The sequence below is a fragment of the Zophobas morio genome, unplaced genomic scaffold, assembly GCF_036711695.1.
Source record: "Zophobas morio isolate AGI-343-1 ecotype UQ-CSIRO unplaced genomic scaffold, CSIRO_AGI_Zmor_V1 ptg000002l, whole genome shotgun sequence".
Taxonomy (NCBI): Eukaryota; Metazoa; Arthropoda; class Insecta; order Coleoptera; family Tenebrionidae; genus Zophobas; species Zophobas morio.
The window spans coordinates 13,569,707-13,592,052 of NW_026972107.1; the positions used below are offsets into that span (position 1 = coordinate 13,569,707).

The window sequence follows — 22,346 nt, forward strand, 5'->3', positions numbered from 1 at the left end:
AAATAATGACTACCAGATTTACACCAACTGAACAAGATCAATGACTTGCAAATTTTCTGTCATGTAACGGAAATATTTACTTTCAATTCTTTATGTCCTCTCACGTTTGTGGGCATAATGGCATGATTGGCAGGACTTTATCAGTGCGCGTCCTACATAAAATAAATAACATGCACCATATTTACCGAAGCTCTAAAAAAGAGAAACTGCTGAGTCATGAGGGTGAGAACGAAATTACACAAGATAACGGTTTTTATAAAATTTATTCAAACTAAAAAAATACTCTAACGAGTTTTTGACTTTATAACTTCAAGGGCTTTTCTCAAATGCATTGTACACAATTCTAGTGGTGTTTGTCCATCCCTATTTTTAGTTTCTAGGTCTCCTCCATTCTGAACTAGTAATTTAGCAACATCCTGTCTATCTTCCTCACAGGCTAAGTGGAGTGGGGTACAGCCGTAGGCGTCGCGTGCGTTTACTTTAAGGTGGTCCCCTTTTTGAATTAACAGTCTAACTATTTCTAAATTACCCTTTGAAGCTGCACGATGCAGAGGAGTCGCCCCTCGTTTATCACTAATGTTAACGTTGGCGTTGTAATCGATTAATTTAACGCAGATCTGCCAAAAATTACGTTAGAAAATTAGAATGAAAAGGTATTGATTGAATCATACCGACAACCAAGCTTTTGAAGCAGCATATTGAAGTGCTGAATGACCATCAGATGATTGTTGGTTTACATTTGCTCCCTTTTCTAATAAGAGACTAACGATTTCTAGATGTCCAGCAGAACTTGCTAGAATTAATGGAGTGGTGTCAGTGTCATCTCTAGGGTCTATGGGGGAACCCAACTCGACTAAATGTGTAGCAAGTTTAAAATTACCACCAACTGAGCACCAATGCAGTAAAATTCGTTTGTTCTATAATACATTTATTACGCAAAATAACGTAACTTAATTGTTTACTTACTTCATCTTCTTTGGTTAAGAGTGAAGGATCTTCATCCAGTCGACTTTTGATTAAATCAAAATCTCCTTTATGGGCTGATTCATAAATTGTGTTGGGTCTTGCCATTATAACTCAATAATTTCTAGCAACAATAAACAAAATCTGAATCGGCTTTATTCAGGAAGGAAATCGGCTATTCACCAAACAAAACTTCCCAGATTGTTTATTTATTTACACAACACTGCTCACTTAAAAACTTTATTACGACGTACTGGGTGTTTGCAATTCTAAAAAAGAACAGACACAGGGTTATTTTTGACTGTGGTAAGTCACAACCATAGATAAGGGAGGGGTATTATAGATGGCGTACTTCCTTGATTAATTTTGAAACAGAGCGTTAGCAGCGACCCCTTGCAGCTGGCCGCAAAATTATTTACAAAACGCGCGAAATGGCTGGATTTAAAATATTTCAGCAGTCACTGTTAGGCGAGTTCTCAGGTTTGGTGCTTATAGATTGTCAATACATTTTCAAAATATAATATCTCCGTTATTAACACACTTGTTGTTATTGTAATGAAATTTTAAATCTTTTCTTAATTTGTCTCTAACAACACAGATATATTCTGAAAATGTATTGACAATCCATAAGCGCCAAACGTGAGAACCCATTTTAATAGATACCGATAACATGGAAGTAAATCGATGACATTAAAACAACATTTCTATTAAAACAATTTTATTATAAACCAGACTTACCACAAATAAAAATAATATGTCATACTATTGTAACAATTCTTTACAATAATTACTATAATAACTACTATTATATAATTATAATAAATTTCATGAACAAATAATGATGTGGAAAAAAGAGAGAGACAATTCAAATACACTATTGTAAAAGTAAATTAATCTTACGAAATATTTAATTACAATCTATATATATATAAAATCTATATACTATACATATATATATATAATTTTCGCAATGCATAAGAGAACCTTACACTTGTAATATTAGTAATAATAAATTAAAATTCTTCGATACTGATCCAGTCCCACTAGTCAAATACAAAGTAATGAAGATAATAGATCTAACTGCAAAGTTATTATCTTTTTTAATAAAACATAAGGTCTCAACAAAAAAGTCTGAATTATTAACTATTGTGCAAAAATCATTGTAATCCAGTCAATATGTAATTTAACTAAGAAATCTTCTCATTTTGAATTTTGGGATAAAATGAAAAAATAACTACGCAATCAGTTTAAAACAACTATGCCTTTTAAAGAAGATTTTGTTGAATATCATTCGTGGAATTAGACTTATTTGGACGACTCGTGAAGTTTTGCAAACAAGAATATTGAATCAAGATCCTCTCGAAAATTTGTTTTCAGTATTAAGAAAGTACGGTTCAGGACACACTAATCCATCATGTTTTCAATTTATATAGGCATTAAAAACAAGTAGGTATTCTAAACAATTTGATAGCACATCAAATATGCAAGGGGGTCCACGTGTAATAATGAGCCTGACTGAATAAAAAATCTTCAATTTAACCAATGCATGTTTAATTTTTATGATTAAAAATTAATAAAAATGTTGAATAAAATATCATTTAAAAAACTGTTGGTAGGTATTTTACAGAAAAAGCGTATATTAAATAGGTCAAAAATAGTGAACTCAAATGCTCCATAGAAACAGAATAAGGTGTTGTGTCAGAAAACCGATATTTGTAATAAACACACTAAAATTAAATTAAAAGAATCTACCTCTTGTAGTGTATTTTTGATTTATAACTGAAATACTTCAAGCGACGTTTTAGAGCTGCTCGCTTTATTTGTCTTGGAAGCCAATGATTCTATCTTGATGTTCATCATATTGCAGTGATGGCATAATGCTCATTTCATCAAAAATCAGTGAGCAATATCTTTGATTTAATGGGATTCTTTCTACCTTGGTCTTTAAGTTTTTGAACAATCCCATGTTCAATCCTGTATTCAAAACAACTTTTTGTAATAAAGAAGTTAATGTTTTTCTTGCTGGTAAGGTAAACAGCTTCTGCAATAAACGATATGCCTTAGGACTTTGTTTATACATTGTCAGTGATAAAATTTTTTCCTCGAGACTAAATCGCCTTCCCCTGGATTTTTTGTGAGTTTCTCTCATCTGCAGGTTGGTAAATAATTTTGCAGCTACCGACATATTGCTAGCAACTCTTTGAAAAGCTTCACTTTCTGAAAGCTTTGTAGCTGCTGCTAGCCTGCTTTTGAAACCCCTGCATTTTTTGTGCAAATATTGTACTTTTCTCTTCAACGATGTAGCTGCCTGGTACAAAGTTGATGCTTTTGGTGTCAAATGAATAGCTTTATTAACACCGACACTTTTCAACAAGCCTTGCAATTCTTGATCTAATGAAAATAAAAATCATAATACAGAAGAATAAAGTTATTTGATTCACTTACTTTTTGTGGGAGTTGTGGGGACAGGGGACATATCTACAGCAGCATTTTCCAAATTAGGATCTACAATGTCCACTGTAACATCGGTAGCTGGAATAAAGCAGTAATTATTAAGTAGGAGTTACTATTATGGTGATCAGTGATAAATTGTTGTTATTAATGTTGTAAAGTTAACATTAACTATTTCATTGACATCTATAGTATCTTACCAATTTTCTTTGCTGAAGGAGTACACACGGAAAATGATGATTCTTCCACAAAGGCATCATCAAAAGTACGTTTTTCGGTGTCTTTCATGCACACTACAATAACGGAATAGTTAAGAATGTTTTTTTAAATGTAGTAATACTTACTTGGGACATACAAAGTTGGTACAGCTGTTCGTAAAAGACCCTTGCACCCTGGATTAAAATAATTGTCAGTAAAATGACACTTACAAATTCTTTTCTTGTTGTAAATATCTTCCAACGACATTTGCAAAAGATCGCCGCCGATAATGCTGATCCATGTTCGTAACATTGCTTCCTCCTTGCGAGGATTTGGCAAACGAAAACGTTCAGTACCTTCAAATCTGCATCCAGGTACACAACACTTACGGCTTTTATTATACATAATAATACGTAGTAAAACTGGAAACAAATACACTTTTAAATTACTTTTCAAATAAATAATCACAACTCACCTAATTCCCACACGGAATGATAAAATTATTTATCGCAAATTTGTAGATAAATAAATAAATAAATAAACACAATGAACACCACAGAACACTCACGTGAACACAACCTCAGAACTCGAGATTTCAAATAAAAGTGAGCTCAGGAAATGAGCATGGAGAATTCGGCACGTGGTAGTAATAAGCTAGTACTGGTGATTGGTTGAGAAACACGTGGTTATAAGCGCCATTTTTAAAAATTCGACACTGGCGCCTCTAGTGAATGGCCGGAAAATTAGAGGACTGTTTTGATGACGTAAACCAAGTGGCCGCAGCATGGTCACAACCTTTTTTCTCAAACACCACCACCAAAATAAAGTTATTTGCAAGAAAAAATAATTTCGACTACGGATAAACACAAGATCTACTTCGAAGTTCATTGTAACTACTGCGTCTAGCGTCTTCTCTACACGTGTTGACAACTGACATAACCTCAAACATGGAAAACGAAAATGTGCACAAAGTGAATAAGAAAAAGAAGAAAGGAAAAAGTTCAAAGCTAATTTCTTTTGACGAAGAAGTTGTGCCCAAACATGTAGCGCAACAAATACTTGCGAAAGAAAATGCTAGTAACAATGAGACAGAGAGTAAGAAAAAAACGAAGAAAGTAAAAAAAGTTGACCAAGAAGTTGACCATAATCGTGAAAATGGTTCAGAACCCTTTGACAATGACGTCACTGGTGAAAACAGTCACGTAAATAGAAAAAGGAAAAAGAAAAAGAAGTCTGCCACGAATAATGGAATTGATGAAGAAGTCCATGTAAGCAATGAAAATGAAAGTGATAATCAACACACAACTGAAAACGACAACAATGACACTACTGAGGAACATTCTAGCAAAAAAAAGAAGAAAAAGAAAAAAAGGGAGCAAGAAATCAGTGAAAACACAGAACAGGAGAACGAAGATGAAGTACAAAAGCCAAAAAAAAAAAGGAAAATACAAAATTCAGATGAAGCTGAGTGTTCTACTGATATGGTAGAAGAAAATACTAATGAGCCTTCTGAATCTAAGAAGAAAGAATCAATAAGAGCACAAAAACGAAAAAAATATGCCCAATTGTTGCAAGATAAAAAGTTGCAAGCTGAGTTGGGGTTGCAACAAAAGTCTTTAAATTATTTGTCTAAGTGGAAACACAGCAGAAGTGAATGGAAGTTTGAGAAATTAAGACAAATTTGGTTGCAACAAAGTATGTATGATTCTTCAAAAGTGCCACAGGAATTTTGGGAAACTCTGGTTGAGTATTTTAGCCATTCAAAGGGAAAAGTGAGAGATTCAATATTAAAGGATGCTGTGAAAATTATTGAAGCGGAAAATTCTGAGGAGGAAACCCAAGTTAAAGTTGAAAGAGCCAGAGATATCATACAAAATTTACAAGAATAATGTTTCTTATTTTGTGTAGTTTTTGCTGCAAAAAAAAAACTTTAATTTATTTATTGTCGATTTTTTTAAACATGCCCGAGTCAACGATCCCGAATGACGGAGATTTTTTAGTAGTTCCAATGTCACAATTTTTCGTTGTAGGTCAGTAATCATTATTGTAGATATAAACACAGTCCCTATGCTGGTACTAGGGACTTTAGTTTTTTTATGATCTGTCACACAAATTTGGGTTATGAGTGAATAAATTCTCAATCGTCAACTCAAAATGTATAATAAATTGAGTGCAAGTTATCAGAAAAGACCCATTTATACCTTTGAGGATGAACCCCCAGAAAAGAAATTAGTGTCTGATGGAGATATGTTAATTAAACGATTGTCTGAAAAACAACGAAACACCAAAGTAAATTTACAGGAGTAAGTACAGATTAAATTCCACTAATATTTTACTGAATTACTGCTTTTAGACAACTGACTGCAAATAGTCAGTTTTATAAATCAACAGAAATACTTTCAGTTACAAATTACACATCTGGTTCGCTGAGTTTACAAAAGTTCAACACTGCTGTCCAACACCTTAGTGATGTAGAAAAACTTAAATCATGTGGATTGTCAAATGAAGAAATTGAACTTTTGCACGACTTTCAAAGTGGAGATGAAGTTGTTAAAAACAAGCATAAAAATTTGAACCATTCGGTACTAAAATTGAAACTGGAAGAAATATACAGCAAAATAAGAGAGTCACGCTGCCAAGACACAAAGTAAGCTTTAGTGTGTCTTTGTGTACATATAATTAAACGTTTTTAATGTTTAGGGAAGTTGTTAAGAGAAATCGCCTCACAACTGAGACAACTTTAGCCACAAAACCTTCGAGTGTTGAGACAAAATTGTTAAAGTTTGCTTTAGAAAATGAACAAAAGGATCTTCTTCCAGGACCTATGGATCTAATCACAGGTGTAGAAGAAGAATTAATGAAAAATTTGGCGCCTGTTGATGTTAAAAAAATCAGAAAGAAAGCTAGAAGTTTAGCAAAGCAGATTGATGATATTGGCAACCCTACATTAAAAGAACCTATCATTAAAGAACCTCGAGCAGATGGTGCTGCTTTTTGTAGAAAAACAAAGTGGGACTTGAAGGAATGTAAAGTAGAAAATAATAAGGCAACAGAAAGTAAAGTGTTCACTTGCAAACCACAAAATTACTATACAATACGAGATGGAGTAATATTGAAGATAAATAATGCACCTGAGTCAGATAACAACAGTACAAAGCAACAAAAAAAATTGTCTGTGGAGGAAATTAAGAAAATACCAAAATTTGAAAATTATGAAAAAGGAATTTCGTCAAAAATTCTCTTTGTGAAGAATTTAGCAGGTGGGGTTCAAGGAAGTGACTTGGAAAATCTTTTTTGTGATGTTGGAAAATACGTGATGTCGATAAATGTCATGAAAGGGAAAATGCGAGGTCAGGCTTTTATAGAATTTACAGGTAAGAAGTATATATTATGTCTTTTATTACTTCCCAAGTGATACAAATGAATTAAAGAACTGTAAGTGTCTTTAACCATCAAAATATTAGTAATTCATTCAGGGCTTACAAAACATAAAAAATTGATTACCCATCTCATTAAAAAAATTGATGACGTCATATAAAAACAACCTTCTCGTTTTTGAATCATCCCATTTTATAATACCAGTACTCGTTACTGGTTTCTGGAGGACGCCGGGGCGAGAAAATTTTAGCATACAGTAATGTTGCGCCCGCCTATATTTAATAATGATAAAATAAAAATTGTAGCTTAATTAATAGTTTTAATCGCTTCCTCTGTTTTGAGGAGACAATTTGCTGCATACTTAATTGTCGCATTCTTTCGATGTATAAACATAAACAATTGAAGTTAAGCATGTAGTGTAAATATATTTTTACTTCAGAGGCGAGGGAAGATCTGTCTAAATAACTTTAGGCCAATTTTTTTGTTTTTTTTTTTTTATATAAAAAAAATCTTCAGGGCCTCTTGTGTTAAAAAATCTCGAGGATCCGTGAAGTTCTTTGTTTGGAAACAATTTTACAGAATCTTAGGGGCTCCTAGCGTCTTTTTTTAAATGTCATGTTTCGTTTTTGAAGGAAAAATCAAAATATGTATTGTCAAAACCGAAAAACTGAAAAATCAAGAATTTTAAAAATCCAAAAGTTAAAATATCGAATATCTGAAAATGTAAGATTTAAAAACTCGCAAAATTTTGAACAATCGAGTAAGTAAAAAATCAAAAAAACAGAAAGTCAAAAAATCCCAAAATCGGAAAATTAAAAAATCGATTAATCGATAATTGAAAAATCCAAAAATTTAAAAACGTCAAAAATTTAAATACATAAATACCAAAAAGATTAATAGATTTAAAAAATCGCAAAATCTTGAAAAATCCAATAAGTAAAAAATAAAAAAAAGAAAGTCGAAAAATCAAAAAATTAAAAAATCAAAATACATATTGAAAAATCCCAAAATTGAGAAATCGAAGAGACGAAAAGTCGAAAAATTAAAAAATCCATTAATCGAGAAATTGAGAAATCGAAAAATCCAAAAATTTAGAAATGGTAAAAATTGAAAAATTTAAATACATAAATCGAAAAATTGAGAAATGGAAGTGGCTAAAAATCGAAAAAAATTTTAACTCAAAAACTGAAAAATTAATTCCGAAAAATTGAAAAACCGGAAAATTTAAAAACGAGAAGGCGAAAAATTGAAAGTAAGCCGTTGAATCGAAAATTGAAATATCGAAATAGTGAAAAATTGATTCCAAAAAATTGAACACGAGAAGGCAAAAAATCGAAAAAACAAAAAAGTAAAAAATTTAAAATTTTTAAATTTGAAAAATTAAAAATTAAAAAATCTAGCAATCAAAATCAACAAATCGAAAAATCAAAAAATTGAAAAATCCAAAAATGTTAAATTTAAAAAATCGAATAAGTAAAAAATCAGAAAAACAAAGTCGAAAAATCTAAAAATTTAAAAATTGAAATACATTTTGAAAAATCCCAAAATTGAGAAATTGAGAATTCGGAGACGAAAAATCGAGAAGTCGAAAAATTAAAAAATCCATTAACCGAAAAATTGAGAAATCGAAGAATCCAAAAATTTAGAAACGCCAAAAATAGGAAAATCGAGAATATGAATTATCGAAAAACTAAAAAATCGAGAAATCGAGACATCAAAAGCTCGAAAAGTCGAAAAACTGAGAAATGGAAGTGGCTAAAAATCGAAAAATGGAAGGGAAAATTCAAAACTGAAAAATTTTAACTCAAAAACTGAAAAATTAATTCCGAAAAACTGAAAAACTGGAAAATCTAAAAACGAGAAGGCGAAAAATTGAAAGTAAGCCGTTGAATCGAAAATTGAAATATCGAAATAGTGAAAAATTGATTCCAAAAAATTGAAAAATCGAAACATCTAAAAACGAGAAGGCAAAAAATCGAAAAATTGAGAAATCGAAACAACAAAAAAGTAAAAAACCTAAAATTTTTAAATTTGAAAAATTGAAAATTATAAAATCTAGCAATCAAAACATCAACAAATCGGAAAATACAAAAATGTTAAATTGAAAAAATCGAATAAGTAAAAAATCAGGAAAACAAAGTCGAAAAATCTAAAAATTTAAAAATTGAAATACATATTGAAAAATCCCAAAATTGAGAAATTGAGAATTCGAAAAGACGAAAAATAAATAAAATCCATTAACCGAAAAATTGAGAAATCGAAGAATCCAAAAATTTAGAAATGCCAAAAATTAAAAAAATTAAATATGTACATAAATCCCAAAACTGAAACGTTGAAAAATAGGAAAATCGAAAATATGAATTATCGAAAAACTAAAAAATCGAGAAATCGAGACATCAAAAGCTCGAGAAGTCGAAAAACTGAGAAATGGAAGTGGCTAAAGATCGAAAAATGGAATGGAAAATTCAAAATTGAAAAATTTTAACCCAAAAAAACCGATTAACCAAGAAGTGAAAAACCGGAAATTTTAAAAACGGATAGGCAAAAAATTGAAAGAAAACCGTTAATCCAAAAAATTGAAAAATTCAAAAACGAGACGGCAAAAAATCTAACAATTGAGAAATCGAAACAACAAAAATGTGAAAAATCTAAAATTTAAAAATTCGAAAAATTGAAGATTTAAAAAATCGAGCGATCAAAACATCAAAAAATTTAAAAATCGGAATACATTTTGAAAAATTAAAAAATCCATTCATCGAGAAATCGAAAAATTTAGAAACGTAATACATAAATCCCAAAATTGAAACGTGGAAAAATAGGAAAACGAAAAGATGAGTTATCGAAAAACTGAGAAATCGAAACATCAAAAGATCGGGAAGTCGAAAAATGGGTGAGAAAATTCAAAAAAAAAAAACGATAAACCAAAAAGTGAAAAATCGAAAAACCGAAAAATTAATTCGGAAAAATTGAAAAACCGGAAATTTTAATAACGAGAAGGCGAAAAATCAAAAGAAAATCGTTAAATCGCAAATTGAAAAACCGAAATATCGAAAAACTGAAAAAGTAATTCCGAAAAATTGAAAAATCGAAACATCTAAAAACGAGAAGGCAAAAAATTGAAAATTTACAAAATCGAGAAATCAAAAAATTGAAAAATGGAAAAGTGTAAGATTTAAAAAATCGCAAAATTTTGAAAAATCGAATAAATAAAAAATCAAAAAAACAAAGTCTAAAAATCTAAAAATTTAAAAATCGAAGTACATATTGAAAAATCCCAAAATTGAGAAATCGAAAAATTTAGAAACGCCAAAAATTGAAAACTCGAAAAATTTAAATAGATAAATCCCAAAACTGAGAAATCGAGAAATCAAAATCGATAAATTGAAAAATTGTTAAATCGAAACGTCAAAAGATCGAGAAGTCAATAAATCCAAAAAATGAGTAATGGAAGTGGCTAAAGATCGAAAAATTTTAACTTAAAAAAACCGATAAATCAAAAAGTGAAAAATTGAAAGAAAACCATTCAATCGAAAAACTCAAAAATTAATTCCGAAAAATTGAAAAATCAAAACATCTAAAAATAAGAAAGCAAAAATTCGAAAAATGTAAGACTTAAAAAGTCGCAACATTTTGAAAAATCGAATAAGAAAAAATCAAAAACACGAAAAGTCAAAGTATTTAAAAGTATCAAAATTGAAATAAATAGAAGATTATTTTTATATATTTCATTCCGAGGTTTCATCTTGTTTTATTTTCGAATTGTCAATATTCGTCAGTTTATTAGATTTTTCACTGCGTCAAATTGATAAAAAAAACATCACTTCCCATATAAAATATAAATATTCATTTTTGTTAAAAAATAATGGTTTGTACGGATGTGGCGGTTACTTGTTTAAACTCCATTAATTCAATTTTATGTCAAGAAAACTCACTGCTGGGTACCGACAATACTTTTGCGTGCGATTGTAGTTTACAAAGAATATTACATGGTTCACAATCCATAGGAAAATACAAATGACTTTCTCAATTTTATTTTAGATAAAAAAATAATATATTATGTACAGCTCTATTTAAAAAAATGAAGACTTCACTGCAAGGCTGGTTGGCTCTTAATTATTTCTAAGCCTCCACCATTCTTATCTGCTTGTGTAACTGTCTTCACCTGTAAATAAGGTTATACCGCAAATTTTGATGATGAACGAGCGTTGTGCGCAAGTGTTACTTGACCTTGAGTAATACTCACTTTTTGATGTTTATACAATTTTTTTCAGACGAGAAGACTGCGGAAGTGGCGTTGAATCAATTCAATGGAACACTTTTGAAAAATAAACCGATGATAATTCAATTCGGAAGACGAAAAAATTCGTGAAAGGAAAAAAATTAAAGGCAACGTGTACCGACTCAAATTACCGTGTAAAATAGTGATGAAAATACGAAGTGTTGAGATAACGCGAAAGAATGAACGTGAAGTGGTACTGAATTGGTATAGAAAGAAACCAATCGATTCCTACATCATATTAAATTTTTATTGCAAAAATAACAAAAGAAAATAGCTACATACGTGCTCACTGTAAACTAAAATGGGACAAAAGAAATAAAACTTGGTATATATAAAAAAATTATTCGTTCTCTTTCTTTTCCTTATCGCTGCTATGAGTATCAGAATTAGATTCTGGAAGAAAAAAGTCAAACGTCACCATCAGTGCCAAATTTAAACAGTTGGGCCAAAAAATAAGTACTATTTTAAGTTCACGTTTCAAAACTTATTTTTTGGCCAAACTGCTCCTCTGTGTACCCACCATGTTTACTTTCATCTGGGGCCCGTGGATGCGAATCTTCCCCGCTCGGTTGCACCCTCTCTGCCTCGGCTGGCGCAGGTCCACCATACATGGGAGCCGGATGCCCCTCTGGGTTCGGAGGCATGGGTTGCCCGTCTGGGACCGGTCCATGCGGAGGGTACAAATGGGGCCTATTCATATGCGGATACTGTGGATACGGTTGATGGTAGTAAGTATGAGGAGGATACTGAGGAGAATACGGTTGGTGGTACCCTTGCTGCTGGGGATATCCATACGGGGGATGCGGAGGACGCGGGGGCAGCGGGACGGTCTGGGGGCTACCCTGCGGATACTGCTGGTACGGGGGCACCTGTCCTGGAGCCATCATGTTCTGTTGGGAAGGGTTGGGGGGCATGCCGTGGGGAGCCGGGGGCATGTGGGGCGGCGGGACCGGGTGGGATTGAGGCGGCATGTGCGACGGTGCCGGGTGGTGGTGCATCGGGGGCTGGGTCGCGGGCGGAGGGATGCCGTGTTGCGGAGGCGGCATGTGGGGCTGAGGGGGGCCCTGGGGCTCGGGAATCGGGGGCTGGGGTTGCTCGGGGAGCTGCGAGGGCGGTTTGTGTTCGGGGGCTTCTGGTGGTGGTGGTTTGCTTTCCGGCGTGCCGTTGGTTGGTGGGGGTTGGTTCACTGGACTGGGGTTGTCGTTGGGTCTTGGCGGTTTCTCGTCTTGTTCCATGGGCTGCACGAAATCGATTTCATACCTCGTTATAAATTGTGGTTGGAATAGAGAAAAGTTACACCCACTACTTAGAAGAAATGTAAGTTTATAACTTTACCTGTACAGGGTGAAGTGGAAGGAGATGAGAATGTAAAGTCAGTAGGACGAAGTAGCTACATGGTAAAATAGGATGGTCAACTTTTTCAAGTTATAAGTTAGATTGTCACCAACACCCAATTAGTATCTACAAAACAGGCTATTTTTTTTAAGAATCAAATAAAAATCCAAGCATGGAAGTTCCAAAGACGATACTTACTGTAATGCGAAAAATAACTCAAAAATGAAAAAATAAAATTAACTAATTATAAAAGAAAATAACAAATCATCAACCATAACTTTATTTTTGATTTTTTCTCTTAAGTCAAGTAAAATAAGTAATACATAGAAGGAGCTAAAATTAAAGATTATGAGGCGAATGAAAAATAACAGATGTAAATGACCTTGCAAACCATTTTCTTTTTTTTTTATCTATGGATGCAACCCCTAACAAAAGTGTATTTTAAGTGAAATGAAAAGTGATGGGAAGTGTTGTGGATCGACAGCGACAGCTAAATTTTCTCGAAAATGAATTTCACAGTGACGACGCTGCCTGAATACCACAAGCATTTTGACGTGACAAGTTTAATAATAAAACTTCTTACTTCAGAAAGTTTAAAGTATTAAAAAAAATGAAAAAGAGAGACGTGGATACAGCAGAAGTAAATACATCCATAGGATGTAAATTTGTAAGTAAACATTTGCACATACCTACATTTTACACTTTATATGTACTGTGTTTCTATGAAAATATTTAACGTAAAAGCATTTGACAAGGAAAGTTTCTACTATTCTGTTTTTACAAACTACGAAAATATAAAGTTTATGAAGTTATTGTATGTTTCAACAAGTGTAAAGAAGTCTACTAATTGATAGACATGTTTTAAAGATAAGTCAATACAACTTTATTGAAATACATCTGTCCTGTCAAAAACTGTTAAGTTGGTCCCACTGTTTATGTCTTCTAGGTAAGTTATATTTATTTAGATTAGCTTTCCAAAACTTATGACAAGTTTGAAACTGTTCTAAGGCAACGTTTGTAACTATTTTCATTCACAATCTCCAAATATATTCAATAATTTCTACTTTAAAATGGCAGTGACGAGGACGTGAAAAAACAGGTAGTAAAAGTTACTAAATTTGAGAACATTTACCGTTGAAGTAGGTAATCATGAGCACAATTTTTCTATTGTCAACTTTCAGTTTGTACTGAGTTTGTATTTCGAAATATACGTCAAATACTTATAAATTGCTTGAGCGTCTTTTATGAAATCAGTCTTAACCTACAATTCGTTTAATTACGTCTAAATACAAGTTCATTGGTGGACTAATACTTTTATTTAACTGTTAAAATACCAAAATTTTATTGTTAAATCTTGTAACCCGAAATTAATATTTCAACCCAAATAACAATTTTATTGTTCCTGTGTAAGTTGCAGTTTCTGAAATGAAATATTTCTGATACTATTTTTATTTCTAAAATCATATTATTCGTGACTTTGAAATAACATAACAAGAGATACAGAAATTTGAATCACGCGTCGTCACTGGAATTTCTGACAATCAATTTTACGGCTAAAATCGGATGATGTACTGACGAATTATTGTATTTTCGTTATCTCTCAATTTATTCGCTTTATCATTTAATGCGATACATTCCCAACAGAAATAGATGTCGCCCCATTCGACAAATCAACGACTGGATAATGTAAAATTCTTACATCAAATCGCTGTTAATCACGATGACCATCCCATTTAACTATCAAATCAAAGAAAAATTTCACCATAAACTCCAGAAACACATACAAACCAGATGTGAAGTAATGAGATTTCTATACAAAATATCAACATTTCCAAAAGACCCATTATATCACACCGACTTGCAAGCCTTCTAGTCCCTACTTACTGCATGCGTCATTCAGGGTTAAATTTCTAACGCTACTAAAGTACCTCTGACTGGGGTTGTCCGTCTTGCTGAGGCGGTGGTTGCTCCGAGTGTACACTAGCAGCCTGTGCTTCCGGTACAGCAGCAGTTCCATTCTCTTCAATCTTGGGCTTCTGTTCCTCCAAACTCTTCATTCTTTCCTTCTTCAACAAATCATACTGTCTTTCAACCATCTTTTGAAACGCGTCTTCGTCGACCGCAGGTTTACAATGCTAAACACTAACACTCAGCAAACTCAACAAACAAAAAACAAAAACAAACCTTTTTCAATTCTTCCTGAAACTGTTCGCTACTTTCAATAAACTTCCGCTTCTTCGCTTCAAACCTTTCTTCAATTTGTTGCAACTCGGCTTCAAGCTTCTTTTGATGCATAGTTAGAGATTGGACTTGACGCTTCAAAACTTGCATTCTTCCAGTAGTTACTACTGAGCGCACGTCTGGGACTACCGTATCCGAGAAAATTTCGTTGATTAAGCGGTGATTCCTCAAGAAACGCGCATAAGCGACGTGTTTGACCGAGTACCCGTCGTCTTGATCTACAAAGATGCAAACTAGAGTGAAAAAAGGCAATCGAAATTAAATACCGTCTTCATCTTCGGCGGCTTGAATTTCAATCCGGCGATCTGCCGCTTGCTGTTTGGACGAAGAACTGGTTCTGTCGTGAGTGTCGCTGTCGTTACCTTAAATACACGTTACAAGAAAATAATTTTTGTACTTGTAACGCTGGCACTTACCGGTTTTACCTCTATTTTTTGCGTTTATAAAGGCTAGATATGCTGGGGAGTTGTGGTAGGTTTTTAATGTTTTTTCGTATTCGACCTGGAATGGAATTTTCGTTGTTGGATTTTTACACGGAATGTTAAAAACGTACTTTTTCGCCTTCATACTCTTCGACAAATTCGGTTTTTTCGTCCTCTGGGAGATCTCTCCACATCTGCCCGATGATTTTTCCAATTTCCCATAGTTTCAGATCTGGATTTTGAGCCTTTACAGTATCCCAAACTTTTCTACTGTAACGCATGTACGGCATGAGGGGCTTTTCAGGGGGTTTTGGAGGTTTGGGCGTTCGCGCGTCATTCTAGAACAGATTATAACTCAGATCTCTTTAAACTTTTCCGGTGGCATTCCAAAACGGGAATTGATTAATTATCTAGTTTTAAACAGATCTATATCTTGCACATTTTTTCGGTTCACATAAATGTAGCCGTAAAACACAGGCTAATCCCATTTAAATATGCAATGAGCGATGTAGATAAGATAAAGATTAATGGTTCTTTGTAGGGATAGAACAATTAAAATTGATGTTAGATAATAGAAGAGTGGCGTTCTATCCCTTCCCATGAACAAATAGCGCACCAATGGATTTCTCTTCTATTTAAAACTTAATTTTTGAACAAAGGAAGATTTTTCAAACAAACTCAATAATAGCAAGAATAAAAAGAAAAACAATGTTTGTGTTAAGATTTTTTATGAAGTATTTTACACAACTTTGTCAAATATATTTAATATTATGCTGTGTAATACGTAAACAAAATTCAAATATGCTTAAGTTAATGGTTGGAACTTCCGAAGTAATTATGTGAATTAAAATGTAACTAAATAAAATTACGAAACGACTGAATAAATATAAATTACTTTACAATGTCTCAATATTTCTGAGAAGACTCGACGTCGTTTTGGAAAATATTACGAATTATCAGCCGGATTATAACAGGCACAAAATAACGCAACTGTTCTAATTTACCTTACTTTGTATGTTTAAGGTTGCCAACACTACAACAATGACAAGAGATAAAGTCACTACTTTACATAACATGCATACTTGAAACGTTTTGTAGTAATAAATACTACAAAAAAAAACTTTGAAGTGGTCAAATACCCCCCAAATTAAATACAAATAAAAAGCACGTAGTTCCTAAACAATTCCAAGAAACAACGTCACGACATTTGATTAAACATTTTTACAGTTTTTCCGCTACTGATAGTAAAAAATAGTTACCAAAGCACACATTTTTACTTATTTAAAACTTTTACACTGCCTTCATTTGACAAAAGTTTTTTATTCAAGTTGCAGCTACGCAGTTATTCCGTTCTTTATTTTATAATCATTTTCACTACAAACAAACTTCTAACCCAAAACCGAACGCAAGGTCAAAAAGCATCATAAAAAGTAAGCTACAAGACATACCTGCTGCCAATACTGATATTGGTTATAATTGTTATACGCGTAAGCGTTGTAACCAGGGTTATAATTGCTGCTAAGCCCGTAATTGTGATTATTATTGTAACCGTACCCTTGATTCGGGGTATAGTAATAGTAATTGTTACCGTAGCGATGCATCGCACTAAATGAAAATCCACGAAAAACGAACAGTTTTGAGATACGTAAATGTTATTTGTTTTAGATAACTCAGAATTATCAACAGATAAGTCATTGAGCTTATGAAAGAAAATGCAAATATTTACTTACGGCAGAGCTCTTTCCCACTTTTTGTGGTAAAAATCCGGAATGGCCATTTGGAGTTGTGATAAATGGACTTGTTTCTTTCTGTAAATACAACTGTAGGACTTATTGATCTGTTTGCACAGGCAGAGATAATTTTTTAGATGAAAATTTTTTGATAGTGTGAGTCAATACATAAGCATTAATCAGTAACAAGTACTTGAGAGACTTACGTTGGTTCCTGAACCTGACCCTCCTGAGGCTCTTAAACGCTCTAGAAAAAATACGATTTATATTACTTAATTGGTCACACGTATAAGGGGGTTTCGTGCAATTAATAAACAAATTGTTAACAATGCCAAATTCTACTTACCTTGAAACAATTACAAATTACAATAAAAGAGTTAAAATGATAAAAAAAATACACACTTGGATTTATGAATAACCTTGTTAATTAGTGCAACGCTACTGAACAATAAGCAATGATGGCTGCGTCTAGATCTTCTACTTATCAACATTCTGCATGATTCTATGGAATGAAGAGAAAAAAACGACTATAGACCATTTGGCGAAAAGTAAACCATCAGAAAATCAAACCTAATAAATTACATTCTACACTTTTACTCCCTTATAAACAAACTACTTGTCTCTACTATAAAACATTTTCACTACTGTATTGTCTCCACTTCATTATGATTTCAATTTGCAGATCGGTTTTCGAGCAACTTATTCCTGATGGATCATTTTCATCCAAACTATCCTGTATGAAACCAAAAGGTCTTGCAATTTGAGTTGATACGATGATATAAGAGTGAAGCAAAAGCTTGCTCAGAAAAATGTATCATAAAACTTAACTCATCAAATTATTAAAGAGTGTTAATAAAACGAAGTTTGCAGTTACCTTTCAATATGTTGAAAGTCATGGGCACGCCTGCCGACAGCAAATCTGAACAACAAACACAAACAAAGCATATCATCAGCACTATTCTACAAAAAAAAGTATACTATGGCTTATAACAAACCAAAGAAAAGTGACCAAATTGAACGGTTGATAAACCACAGTATTAAAGGCTTAAATCTAATAAAACATGCTATTAACTTGTAAATTCAAATGCTAATAAATCCATCATTTCAACAATAATTAAAATAATAAATTAAGTAAAAATCAGCGGTTTACAAAAAATACTCATGCGAACTGCAAGCTCTGAAAGAATTTACTGGATTTACTTTGGTACGTTTAAAAACTAGTAATTACTGGAAAAAACTACGGGACTTCGCGTAAAATAATTTATTTTATAATGCAAATTGTTACAACTTATGGAAATTCTTACGGTTTGTTTGGGGGCTAGGCATTTGCATCGCAACTTGTTTGTAATTGGCTGGAAGAGCCATTTTGCCGCAAGTGTTAAGAAACCGACAAACACACTAAAATTAAATCACAAGGAATTTAGTATTTGTACATCAGATCTATAATGAGGAAACTTGAGATTCTTCTAAAATATTTACAAAACAACGGCACTTCACAACGCTTCCATTTTGCAGGTGCTGTCAGCTGTCATTTGCGGCCATGGGGTCTGCAACACGTCTGCAACCAATAACGCGCCTTACGTGCGTTACCAAACTGGTTTTTAATTCCCCTAGATTACAAAAAAAAGCTATATTTTTTAAACTTTCGGTTGGACATTTGATATGTGAACAATAAAGACGTTCTATTGTTGGATGATATGCAACTCCACCAATGTCGCCATTTCTCTTATTAAGATAAGAAGCAACATGGCTACGCATTTTTAGTGGAAAACGAAGAGAAAGTTAGGTTCAGTTATCTGCTTTGTGCATGCACGATGAATATAATAATATAATAGTGTCAGAGCTTCTGCACGACTATGATGACCGCCGATTCAGTGGTATCAATTAAGTGAAAAACATGGTAAAAGGTGGTGATAGTTATCCACACTCAAATTTAAGTTGGCAACAATGAAGTTTTTAAATTAAGCACCACATTCGATTGGTAGATTTCGCGGGACCGAATTTAAAATGTAGGAAAATCAGCCCAAATGATTCATCGTTGTCAAACAATTTGAGTGCTGATAAATATTAAGTGGGATTTATAAATTTGCTGTTGACGTTGAAGTTCCCGTTGCAGTTGCTGTTTCCGCTGACGTTACTTTGATGTTCAACTTTTTCCATATTTAAAGGAGTTGTATGTAGAAGAAAAGTGGAGGATTTAAGATGATTACTACAAAAAATTACCATTTTAGACATGTTTTAAGTGTCTTCTTGTCGAAATAAGTCTGTACATATTAAGAAAAAAAAAAGGCAAAATGTAGCCCCGCCCACCCGCCCTGATGATTTTTTTTATTCGTCGTGAGCCAAGAGGGCGGAGCTTAACTGCAAATCCTTATTTCTTTACAAGATATTAAAAGTATGTTTTTGAGTATCTTGTTCAATGAATACTATGTATACAGGGTTAGTATAAAGTCCTGGAATGATTGAACAACTTTGTCATTTGAAAAGATTTTTTTTTTTGTAAATTTTGTGTGGATATATAGTTAAACATGGCGACTTGATTACAATATTTTTTTAAATCTTTCGGTTTGACACAAAAGGCCTCCTACTTTTTTTTAATGGAACATCCAGATTTTTTTGACATTTTCTGATGCAGAATAAAAAACCTGATATTGTAAAATTACGTCATCTTTGAAAATACTACTCCTAATAAATAATAAACTATTAAGAGTAGGACGGTAGGACCACAATAAATGTTCAAAGTGTTCTCGGTTCACGATTTGGCAGTGATGTAATGGATCAACAAAATGTCTCAATGATTTTACAATATTAGGTGTTGTTTTGTGATTTTTTTTTTAAGGAAAAATGTTATAATCAAATTTTTGATTCGTTGTCAGATCGAAGGGCGGGGTTTAATTACAAAATCCATATTTGTCTACAAAAATTTACTATTTTAAACATGTTTTAGGGTTCTTGTTCTGAAAAGACGACTACGATAACAATATAAGTATATTCAGAAAAAAAAAGGCAAAATATAAGCCCCGCCCACCCGCATTCAACTATGATGATTTTTTTTAATTGTCGAGGACCAAAGGAGCGGAAATTAATTGCAAAATCCTTATTATTTCTCTACAAGAAATTACCATGTAAGACATGTTTTTCAATACCGCGTTATTTAAAAAATACTACGTATATTAAGAAAAAATGAAAGCCAAAAATAAGCCCCACCCACACCTGCCCTGATGTAAATAGTAATAAACTTTTCATTCGTTGGCAGGCCTAGGGGCGAAGCCTAATTGCAAAATCCATATTTCCTTACAAAAATTTGCCATTGTAAACGCGTTTTAAGTTTCTAAAAATAAAAAAAATCGTCACAATTGAGATGGAGTGGGTGGGCGGGGTATAATTTGTCTTTTTTTCTTAATATACGTAGTATTCTTTGAAAAACACGATACTCAAGAACATCTTTTTAATTTCTTGTAAAGAAATAAGTATTTTGCAGTTAATCTCTGCCCACTTCGTTCACGGTGAATAAAAAAAAAATCATCACAATTAAGATAGGGTGGGTGGGCGGGCTTATATTTTGCCTTGTTATTTTAGTATGTGTAGACTTCTTTTCACAACATGAAAGTTAAAACATGTCTAAAATGAAAAATTTGTATAAGGAAATATCGATTTTGCAATTAGGCACCGCCCCGTAATCGCAAAATCCATATTTCCTTGCAAAAATGTACCATTTTAACCATGTTTTAAGTTTCTTGTTGTAGTAAGATGGCTATGTATATTAAGAAAAAAAGGCAATATAAAGCCCCACCCACCCGTCCTATCTCAATTTTGATGATTTTTACTTCCCGAGCGTAAGCAAAGGAAGTATTGTAATCGAGTCTGTCGGCCGACTCTCTACTTTTACGTTTTCTCGATCTTTCATGACCCCTAGAAGACGAAGAAATAGGTCTACCATTTCCGTCTGTCTGTCCGTCTGTCCGTCTGTCCGTCTGTCTGCCGTCCCGGATTTTTATTAGACAGATTATCTCCGAAAGTACTGGACCGATTATTGTGAAATTTTGTACTTATACTAGGAATATCATGTAGATGGTAAAACGCTAACCAAAATTTGTCTAATCATCCCCACCACTAATGCGATGACGTCACTTCAAAATTGTACATAGTAAATAGGTCTTAAATAGTATAAAATAACATAGTCCTACACATGTAGTTTACGACTCCGAATTCAGTTTTTACCCGAAACGTCCAGATTTTTGGAAAAAAAATCAAAATTATAAAACAACATTTTTCAATTTAATTTTGAATCTGCTAACCCGAATGTTTTGAAATGTTGCAGATGTTTTAAGGCTCTAAACAGCATCATAAATCTTTAGTCAAAATATATTTGGTTATCCCCTCCAAAAACTTGATGACGTCAGCTCAAAAGTTTGCCGAATAAATCCTATCTAAAATGTACAAAATATGATGAGTCTGTATTTGTAATATATCACTCCATTCATATTTTTTGGATTTGCATATAGGGGGTGACTCAAAAAAATTAATGAATGTGTCAATTTATTTTATTGATTTAATCAGGAATTACAGAACCGAATGCTGTGAAATCTTGGAGATATTTTAAAGTTATCATAAGCATGGTAAGTTTTTGATCAAAATGTATTTGTTTATCCCCCCCTAAGAAATTAATGGCGTCACCCCAAAATTTTGCTGAATAAATCCTATCTAAAATGTACAAAATATGATGAGTCTCTTCTTGTGATTTATCATTCCATTCATATTTTTTGGATTTGCATATACAGAGTGACCTAAAAAAATTAATGAATGCGTAAATGTATTTTATTGATTTAATCAGGAACTACAGAACCGAATGTTTTGAAATCTTGCAGATGTTTTAAGGTTATAAAGAGCATAATAAATTTTTAGTCAAAATATATTTGGTTATCTTCTCCAAAAAACTGATGACGTCCGCTCAAAAGTTTGCCGAATAAATCCTATCTAGAATATACAAAATATGATGAGTCTGTACTTGTAATTTATGATTCCATTCATATTTTTTTAATTTGCATATAGGGGGTGACTCAAAAAAATAATGAATGCCTAAATGTATTTTATTGGTTTACTCAGGAACTGCAAAACCGAATGCTTTGAAATCTACTGCGAAAAAAAAACATAATAGGCATGCAGTCGTCACGTTTCCGACAGCGAGAGAAGTACTGTCTCAACTCTTTAGACCAATTTTTTTAATTCGTCGTGAGCTGAGGGAATTGTAAAATCCTTATTTTTCTACAAGAAATTACCATGTGAAATATGTTGTTAAGTAATCGAGTTATACAAAGAAAACTAAATTTATTAATTAAAAAATAAAAC

The 22,346-nt window shown here is 32.8% G+C and overlaps 5 protein-coding genes across 13 annotated transcripts; 2 read left to right on the forward strand and 3 right to left on the reverse strand.

Moving 5' to 3' along the window:
- Positions 1-244: 244 nt before the first annotated feature.
- On the reverse strand, positions 245-1,312 carry LOC135145248 (26S proteasome non-ATPase regulatory subunit 10-like). Its single transcript, XM_064077393.1, has 3 exons — positions 967-1,312; positions 672-917; positions 245-617 (listed from the first exon to the last, which is right to left on the reverse strand). The coding sequence occupies exons 1-3, from the start codon at positions 1,069-1,071 to the stop codon at positions 285-287; spliced, it is 684 nt and encodes a 227-aa protein (XP_063933463.1). The 5' UTR covers positions 1,072-1,312; the 3' UTR covers positions 245-284.
- Positions 1,313-2,103: 791 nt separating this feature from the next.
- LOC135128014 (uncharacterized) lies at positions 2,104-4,235 on the reverse strand. Of its 2 annotated transcripts, XM_064054800.1 has the most exons (5): positions 4,088-4,235; positions 3,759-4,034; positions 3,615-3,707; positions 3,409-3,495; positions 2,104-3,354 (listed from the first exon to the last, which is right to left on the reverse strand). In XM_064054800.1, exons 2-5 carry the CDS (start codon positions 4,015-4,017, stop codon positions 2,780-2,782), a joined length of 1,014 nt encoding a protein of 337 aa, XP_063910870.1. In that variant the 5' UTR covers positions 4,018-4,034; positions 4,088-4,235; the 3' UTR covers positions 2,104-2,779. The 2 variants fall into 2 exon arrangements, with proteins under 2 accessions (XP_063910870.1, XP_063910879.1); XM_064054809.1 differs by having other exon boundaries at positions 3,759-4,235.
- A 146-nt stretch (positions 4,236-4,381) lies between these two features.
- LOC135128026 (uncharacterized protein C7orf50) lies at positions 4,382-5,550 on the forward strand. Its single transcript, XM_064054821.1, has one exon. The coding sequence runs from the start codon at positions 4,560-4,562 to the stop codon at positions 5,499-5,501; it is 942 nt and encodes a 313-aa protein (XP_063910891.1). The 5' UTR covers positions 4,382-4,559; the 3' UTR covers positions 5,502-5,550.
- Positions 5,551-5,635: 85 nt separating this feature from the next.
- LOC135128008 (RNA-binding protein 41-like) lies at positions 5,636-11,408 on the forward strand. Its single transcript, XM_064054788.1, has 4 exons — positions 5,636-5,915; positions 5,966-6,259; positions 6,313-6,986; positions 11,262-11,408. The coding sequence occupies exons 1-4, from the start codon at positions 5,767-5,769 to the stop codon at positions 11,357-11,359; spliced, it is 1,215 nt and encodes a 404-aa protein (XP_063910858.1). The 5' UTR covers positions 5,636-5,766; the 3' UTR covers positions 11,360-11,408.
- An 86-nt stretch (positions 11,409-11,494) lies between these two features.
- Positions 11,495-18,549, reverse strand: LOC135127976 (SWI/SNF-related matrix-associated actin-dependent regulator of chromatin subfamily E member 1). Of its 8 annotated transcripts, none has more exons than XM_064054723.1 (11): positions 18,302-18,549; positions 17,872-17,916; positions 17,204-17,244; positions 16,998-17,087; positions 15,399-15,605; positions 15,262-15,346; positions 15,112-15,207; positions 14,789-15,057; positions 14,533-14,739; positions 11,790-12,507; positions 11,495-11,662 (listed from the first exon to the last, which is right to left on the reverse strand). In XM_064054723.1, the coding sequence occupies exons 1-11, from the start codon at positions 18,360-18,362 to the stop codon at positions 11,610-11,612; spliced, it is 1,872 nt and encodes a 623-aa protein (XP_063910793.1). In that variant the 5' UTR covers positions 18,363-18,549; the 3' UTR covers positions 11,495-11,609. The 8 variants fall into 8 exon arrangements, with proteins under 8 accessions (XP_063910793.1, XP_063910830.1, XP_063910802.1 ...); XM_064054760.1 differs by having other exon boundaries at positions 14,789-15,063; positions 18,431-18,548; XM_064054732.1 differs by having other exon boundaries at positions 14,789-15,063; positions 16,998-17,075; positions 18,302-18,548.
- Between the last annotated feature and the right edge of the window lie 3,797 nt (positions 18,550-22,346).

Bases quoted from the DNA above. Each gene is read 5' to 3' on its own strand.
- LOC135127976 (XM_064054714.1), bottom strand. From the start codon at position 18,362: ATGGCTCTTCCAGCCAATTACAAACAAGTTGCGATGCAAATGCCTAGC. The intron at 17,245-17,871 runs GTAACTGCAAAC...TATTTTTTCTAG, and splicing joins GACTTTCAACATATTGAAAG to AGCGTTTAAGAGCCTCAGGA. The intron at 11,663-11,789 runs GTGGGTACACAG...TTTTTCTTCCAG, and splicing joins CCCAGATGAAAGTAAACATG to AATCTAATTCTGATACTCAT.
- LOC135128008 (XM_064054788.1), top strand. From the start codon at position 5,767: ATGTATAATAAATTGAGTGCAAGTTATCAGAAAAGACCCATTTATACC. The intron at 6,260-6,312 runs GTAAGCTTTAGT...TTTAATGTTTAG, and splicing joins TCACGCTGCCAAGACACAAA to GGAAGTTGTTAAGAGAAATC. The intron at 6,987-11,261 runs GTAAGAAGTATA...AATTTTTTTCAG, and splicing joins GGCTTTTATAGAATTTACAG to ACGAGAAGACTGCGGAAGTG.
- LOC135128014 (XM_064054800.1), bottom strand. From the start codon at position 4,017: ATGTATAATAAAAGCCGTAAGTGTTGTGTACCTGGATGCAGATTTGAA. The intron at 3,496-3,614 runs GTAAGATACTAT...GCTTTATTCCAG, and splicing joins TCCTTCAGCAAAGAAAATTG to CTACCGATGTTACAGTGGAC. The intron at 3,355-3,408 runs GTAAGTGAATCA...TATTTTCATTAG, and splicing joins CCCCACAACTCCCACAAAAA to ATCAAGAATTGCAAGGCTTG.
- LOC135128026 (XM_064054821.1), top strand. From the start codon at position 4,560: ATGGAAAACGAAAATGTGCACAAAGTGAATAAGAAAAAGAAGAAAGGA.
- LOC135145248 (XM_064077393.1), bottom strand. From the start codon at position 1,071: ATGGCAAGACCCAACACAATTTATGAATCAGCCCATAAAGGAGATTTT. The intron at 918-966 runs GTAAGTAAACAA...AATGTATTATAG, and splicing joins TCTTAACCAAAGAAGATGAA to AACAAACGAATTTTACTGCA. The intron at 618-671 runs GTATGATTCAAT...AATTTTTGGCAG, and splicing joins CTTCAAAAGCTTGGTTGTCG to ATCTGCGTTAAATTAATCGA.